This window comes from Charadrius vociferus, unplaced genomic scaffold (genome assembly GCF_000708025.1).
Source record: "Charadrius vociferus isolate BGI_N301 unplaced genomic scaffold, ASM70802v2 scaffold413, whole genome shotgun sequence".
NCBI classification, from domain to species: domain Eukaryota; kingdom Metazoa; phylum Chordata; class Aves; order Charadriiformes; family Charadriidae; genus Charadrius; species Charadrius vociferus.
The window spans coordinates 1,980,056-1,987,278 of NW_009647738.1; the positions used below are offsets into that span (position 1 = coordinate 1,980,056).

The window sequence follows — 7,223 nt, forward strand, 5'->3', positions numbered from 1 at the left end:
TGCAGCCCAAAAAGCGGCCAAAAGCATTAACGATGGGTTTTAATGCTCGTTTGGCGCCAGCGCCTCACGCGTGGCTGCAGGCTCACGGCCACGCGTGTCAGCCCGGCCCCGCTGCGGCCAGCGCTGCTGGAAACGGGTCGGTTCAATCGCCCGGCGCTTTTTTTAAAGGGGGAAGCCGATATGTTGGCTCTCTGGAGTCGGCGTTTATTGAGATGATTATGCAAGTGATGGATTTTTGCCCCGAGGAGGGGAGAGGAGAGGCCTGTAGGTACTAAAATGATGTGTCGTTTTCGGGGCTGCAGGGTTGAGGGGCTGTCTGGTGCGCTATACAGCTTTTAGTATTCCCACAGACTATTTATTTAAGCTCTAGGGAGAAGAGCTTATGGTTTCATTTCATTACTACTTCACTTGTGGGGAAAAAAAAAAAAAAAAAAAAAGGCAATATAGCATCCCACACTCTTTTTTAAGTTTTCTGACCATTTAACATTAATGTCCATACTGAGACTGTTGGCTTCACAGCCCTGGGGAAAACTACAGAGAGTGGAGAGTCGACCGGCTTCAAATGAAGTTATTATGGCAACTGAGTAGTTTCAACTTGGGGAATATGACAGAGCTCGGTGCATAAGCAGCAGCCTCTCGTCTACCAGGAGCGCATTTCTGTCGTGTCTGAAACTCGTGTAAAACAGTAAGGTCAGTATTCAGGATCCTACCCAAGACCGAGCCTGGGATGGTGCAAATGCTTGTTTGCTGCTGTAAGTACGTGGGGAGTGAGGCTGTAGGTACGTCATCTCTCCTGTCTCAGCCCCCCGGTTGTTGTGGAGAACAACCCGAGGAATGAGCTGGAGGGGTCCTAAGCTCTATTCCATGAATTTAACTTAGTTTGGGTAATTGGTAGCAGCCTGGTGTTTCAGCAGGTAAACCGGGATGAAATTTGGTGTTTAGGATGTGGATTTTTGGATGTGAAGCAAGGTGGTGGATAGAGGAGAGAGGAGACTTGCAGGGTCACAGGTTGACTTGGCTGACAGATGCCTGCCAGAATTCCCTTGCCTCTAGGCTTGAAGGCCAGCTGACACCTCCGTTTGGCTTCTGCCACTCTTCTTACCCACACTGTTCCCCTTACACCTGTGTGTTACCGAGGGGTGTGAGGCTCTGTCCCTCAGTTCTCCCCACAGCCCAATTCCCCTTGTGCATGGACACTTCCCTCCCCCTGCGAGGCTGCTGCAGGGACACTGTTCCTGCGTTGCAGCGAGTGGGTGCCTGCAGAGGCAGCGATGCACCTCAGGTCCTGCAGCACTGTGTCAGGGCCCGTGGGATGGCGTGCTCTTCTTCTGAGCCCCAAGGCGGGTGTCTGCAGCCCTCGGTTGACATTTCCCACCTGCTGAGGCCAGCAGCGTGTGCGCCTTTGGAAATGTCCAGAGGCATGCTTCTGGACAGCCGCGCTAGCTGGGCTTTGTTATCAGGCTGTGCTCTGACTACAGTCACCCCCTGGAAGGGCTTAATCACCCCGTTGGTGTGCCAGGTCGTTATCAGTCCTGATGGGGCTGGAGGAGAAAGGCTGGGAGGTGTCCCAAAGCATACCCATGTTGTTTGTCAGCCCCGATGGCTTTTCCTCCGACACTGATATTTGGCTTGACAGAGGCAGCCAGAGATCTTAACCCCTGGCTGGGTGCGCGTTGGGTGAAGCCTTGCTGTGTCCTTGTGTCTCTGGCCTGGTGGCTCAGCTGTACGTCTGTTGGCTCCGGGATCCAGCCTCAGCCAGCAGCTAATCCTGGGCATTCCTCGGCGAGGCAGGCAAAAGGACCCTGGAAGGAAGGTGCGGGGTAACTGGGTCCCATATAGCTTTTATCCCCTTCCTCCCTGCTGCAAAGACCGAGGAGATTGCCCAGGCCACTTTGGATACAGTTGGGTCTTGAGGACGTCTCCTCTATCACTGTGCTCTTCTCTATTTGTAAATGGTGTGCGTTACCCCAGGGGAAAAGGGGAGCGAGCTCAGCGTGAGAAAGAAAAGGTCTTTGGAGCAATGGAGCTGATGCTACCAACCACCCTGGTCTCTTCTCCTGCCTGTCTTTGGCAGGCTGGGGGAGAGGGAGGCGGAGCAGCCTTGCAGATGACAGTGCTCTTCAGGAATCTCCTGCCATACATCTTGACACTGTCTCTGGGTCCTTGGGAAGCCAGGACAGGCTCCTGGCACAGTGTTTCAGCAGTGGCCTTTCTGTCTCGAGTGGGACATGTGCCAGTCCAATACGAAAAGCAGAAATGATGCCATCGGTAGCGCCCACAATAGCACCTGACCCAAAATAGCTTCCGAGAAAAAAATAGGGAGGCTGATTAGGTTAGACAGGCCTGAAAGAGAGCAAGATGTCCAGCTGACGATTAACAGGTGTAGGTCTGTGAGCAAGGGCTATAAATCCTACGTGTGAGCTCTCCAGCCACCCTTTGGGGAAAGACAAACGGCTGCGGCGAGCACTCGGGACCTGCCTTCAGTGAACCATGGGGCTCAGTGATGGGGAATGGCAGCAGGTCCTGACCGTCTGGGGAAAGGTGGAGTCTGACCTCGCCGGCCATGGGCATGCAGTTTTAATGAGGTAGGCAAGAAGCTTCCATCCTAAGAGTAAAGCTGAGAGCTTTTGATGCGAGACCAAAGAATGTGTATATTTAGTATGGGGGCTCGTGTTTGGCAGCGTTTATTTCAACAGCCTGTTTTCTTTGTAGTAGGGTGGTGGGTTTTCCATTGCTATGGTTTCTGGGTTAAAAATTACTCACTGAGTAAAGCGGCTGTGCTTCTGTCTCTCCAACTGTCTATGGGTGCAGGAGCAGGCCAGGGCTGCTTCCAAAAGATGGTGGGACTTTGTCACTCCCTCTGCTTCTGCTGGCAAAGCTCTGCTTCAGATCATCGTTGCCCGAGCACCGCGGCCAGAAATGCTGGAGCGAATTGTGTGTCCTGGACCTTCAGATGCTCTGCAGCAAGGATGTGGGGAGGCAGGGACGGAGAGGAGAGGAAAATCGCCTCTGTGACAATTTTCTCGGAATCTATGATTTCAGTAAAATTAATTGTGAAGTACTTGAGTGTTTCCCTCTCCCCACCTTAGTCTCACTTGGCAGAGCCCTGCCCGTCCTGCTTTTTGGCCAGAAATCTGTGTGGTAACACTGGTCCACTTCCTGATGACGAATTTGAGGTCTGGGTGTTAAACGAGACGCATCCTTCCCTCTGCTTCCCTCCTCCATTATTCTGGTGTCAGAGTGGGAGTGCTCATGATGCCTCCATCTGAGGGGACCCCTGCCTCCATGCTGTCCCTGCGGTCCTGGTCCCCCAAGTGGGGAACACCCCGGGGGCCAGCAGCGAGTCACAGAAACGCAGCCTGGGAGGGATCTCAGGGCTGCAGAGTGGGAAATGACATTGGGTGGGCATTGGATCCCAGTCTGTCCTTAAAGACCAGCAGGGATGGAGGCTTGGAGGACACTCTCTCCAAATCCTCAGCCTGTGGGCAGTACAGTGTCCTGGAAGGGCATGGAGACTGAGGAGAGCAGTGGGGATGTGGCATTCACTCCAGGGGAGGGGTTCCTATCTCAAGCACGGCTAAATGAAGAAGCCCACACCACCAGGCAAATTCACTGTCCATTCAAAGCTTTTTCAAAGATGAGGCAAAGCAGAGAGCTGGTGTATTTACCTTCTTTATCATGGCCCAATTCAGCTGCCATTTGAAGAAGAGGAAGGGTTGGGGGCAGCTGGGTGGCAATGTGATGGCTTTCCCCTCATGCAGTCCATAACAGGCATGCTGGAGGGGTAGCAGGAACCCGAGCCCTCCCCACCAGTCCGGCTGTGTGAGGTGGCTACTTTGGTTCTGGAAGTGGGACAAGACACTGAAAGCAGTTTCCCACTGAAAAGGTAATACCATTTTTCTTAACAGGTATCGCAGGGCAGAGCATGGTATTAAATAAGTAGATGACCCCCTTCTCCCCTGTGACTTTGTGCTCCCCAGGCCACCCAGGTCATTTCTTGTCCCTTCAAGGGATTTCTGAGGGAGGAGAGAGGCAAGGGAACCCCAGCAGGTCTTAGTTTAGAAATGTGCCTGCGTGTGCACTGTTAAAGACTTCTTAGGTAGATGTCATATCCTGGGAATATGTTTAGAAAATACTGATTTAACTGTATGTTTTCCAAAGAAAACAAAAATATACTCCTTGGAAGACTTTTCAAGAGTCTTGGGAATATATCAGCTTTGGCAGACTTGATTCAGCCAGACACGATGGAGGGAGATTTTTAGAAATAACTCCATCCCATTTCAAGGTGCAAGGTTTTTTCATCTCTCTGCATGGGACACAACCAGTGTCATGGCAAGATACAGGAAAAAAGGAAAGGCAGATGGTGGTGTGCTGAGCACCTGGTAGAGTACAGAAATTCTTTGGAGACCTTTGAAATGAAACGCCAGCAAAGGCTGGTCAATCGTTTACAAAATCTTTTTGCAGAACAGCTAGTGTTTTCCACGTGCTCGAGGTGTTTGTTAGTGTAGTTTAACCTGTACTTAGTTCATACAGTGGAGAACCTGGCCCTCATGGCAACATATTTAGGAGGAAGGTCCAGTTCTAGATGGGACACAAGTTCCAGTAGTCCCAGCACCAGCACCCACCCGCTCCCCCCCGGAGGGCAGAGCAAGTGTGCCGTGAGAGGGAGGCTGGTTTCATGGCTGAGGTCCTGGGCTGGAGCTGCAGACACTGCTGCAGGTAACATGGGTGAGATGCTTCACGGATGTGAGCTGTAGGGTCCTGGCTGTAAAAACAGACATTGCTGTCGCTGGTGCTTCAACTGGTTGGATAATGCCCATCAGAGGGTGTAATACCTGAAAATAAACTTGTGCAAGAGAGCTGATGTCTCTTAACACCTGATTATTAGACTGCTCCTAATAATCAGGGCAGGCAGCGTCCCCTTCTCACCCCGGCTCTAGGACTCTGGCAGGGAAAAGAGTGAAATTTCCTACTGGTTTGATTGCCAGCGGTGTCTGCATCCTGTCTCCTAGGAAATGCAGCAGGGAGGAAGCAGAGGGGACAACAGTAGCCTGGCTTTTAGCCACCCTTCCACTTTCTTGATTTAATTTCCATTTTGGGATCAGAGTGTCTATGTATAGCGCTACATGGCATGGCACCAACATGCCTGAAGGCCCCGTGGTCTTCTTACCCACTCGCTCCCAAGGACTCTCAGAGGTACTGCAGTTCCCAGTGGAGGAACCACAGTGCTGGCAGCTGGGCTGAGCTGGGAAACAACCCACCAAAGGGTGAAAAACACTGAAACCAAATTCAGAGTAGGGTCAGATGCTTCCCTGGCTTATATACATGCTAAAAGGAGTGACTGTGAATGGTGGTGATTTGGAAAAGAACTAAATTGTCAGAGTTCCCAGGTTAAAGTAGCTTCTACTAGCAAGGACTAGCAAAGAGATTTTGTTTGGGAGGGAAGCGGGTTATCACACCTTTGCCTGTCCAAATACTCCGCAACACCTGGAGCAGCTGGACCTCAGCTCTGGTCTGGATGACAGCTCTCTCAAGTCTCACAAGTCCTTCTGCTTTCGTCCACAGGCTCTTTCAGGATCACCCCGAGACCCTGGATCGCTTTGAAAAGTTCAAAGGCCTGAAGACCCCTGATCAGATGAAGGGCTCTGAAGATCTGAAGAAACATGGAGTTACTGTCCTTACCCAGCTAGGCAAAATCCTGAAGCAGAAGGGTAATCATGAGTCAGAGTTGAAGCCCCTGGCTCAAACCCATGCCACCAAGCACAAAATCCCTGTCAAATATCTAGAGGTATGGAAAAAGGCAGGGAATATTGGTGTCTGGTGTGTACTGAATGTGTGCAAGACAGCTATTGAGAGTTGCGCTTTTATTTACTGATGGCTGCTTGGACTTCAGTGAGCTCTCCCTCAAGTCCGAGGTCTCTGTGTACAGGCAGGAGGAGGCACAGAAAGGGCTCACGGTATGCAAATGGTATGTGAACCTCCAAGTTTAGATTTCCCATTCCAAACACCACATGCAGTCTGAGCAACCCTTGACAATAATAATCTAGCCCATGCCGCCTCTGCATGCCTGGGAAACTACATTACATAAGAACTGTCAGTGGCTGGACACGAGGGATGTACAATTTTAGAGTAAGCCCTGGAGGATCCATTGGAGACCAAGGCCCACAAAACTAAGTGTTGTAAAAACACAGGGCCTGAATTTTCAGCCTTAACGGATGAGGCAGACAAAGAGTGGGAAGGGCCATGATCTATTCAAGGTCATGAAGCAGATCAGCGTCAGAGCTAGGAATAGAGCCCAGTTCTTCTGCCCAGCCCAGGCTCCTTGCTAGCTAGACCTCACTGTTTCTCCAGAGGCCGCGGGAAGGGCTACTGAATTAGCTCGGAGATATTTCCAGGCTCTGCAACCTATTTCTTAGGATGGCTTTTCTGAAAATAAACCTTGACTGTCCCTTCTGTTTTTCTCTCTCTCTTTCCTTCCTCACAGTTCATTTCTGAAGTCATTATCAAGGTCATTGCCGAAAAACACTCTGCAGACTTTGGGGCTGATGCCCAGGCTGAGCTGAAGAAGGCTGGAGCTCTGCCGAAACGATATGGCCAGCAAGTACAAGGAGTTCGGTTTCCAGGGTTAGCACATACGCACAGAGAGACACCACGATGGAGGCCTGGCCATGCATCTTAGAATAGCTTCCCCGGCACTGTTTTGGACATCTCACAATTGGCCATCCAAGATGTGTGGGAAAGCTTTGATGAGAGGCCAAGAGTCACTCCAGGCAGCATAGAGGCACGCAGAGTGATATCCATGATAAACCGTTGTTTCCTGGCTTCACGTATACAAGAGAAATAATCTGCTTTTTAGGAAAAATAATGTAAGAGGTTATCTGTGAGCTTCTGCCTATCCTTATCCCCTTTTTCTTTCTCTCTCCCCAAAACCCAGTCTCATCCAAGAGGGGAATGGCATGGCCAGAGATGAAGGGATGTGGAGGAACAAGGGGACTGTTGAGGAGTGTGGTGAATGAGAGGGTGAAGGGATGACTCAAATGGTATGAAAGGGATGTCAGGATGGAAATCAGAGACACAGTGTCCCATTCCTCCCACAGGTGAGACTGTTAGCAGGTTACTGTGGACAGATTCCAGCACAGTATTACCTTGTTTTGTAGGGGTGAACGCAGTCAGTCAGTGTCCAGGGTCTGCCAGCTTGGAAACTTGCATTAGTTGCTAAACTC

General features: G+C 50.9%; 1 protein-coding gene across 1 annotated transcript; it reads left to right on the forward strand.

The window, feature by feature from the left end:
* Positions 1-2,431: 2,431 nt before the first annotated feature.
* On the forward strand, positions 2,432-6,862 carry MB (myoglobin). Its single transcript, XM_009881873.1, is given in 4 exon segments — positions 2,432-2,585; positions 5,566-5,788; positions 6,485-6,567; positions 6,569-6,862. Coding segments are annotated over 4 exon segments (462 nt in total). The 5' UTR covers positions 2,432-2,490; the 3' UTR covers positions 6,630-6,862.
* Positions 6,863-7,223: the final 361 nt, after the last annotated feature.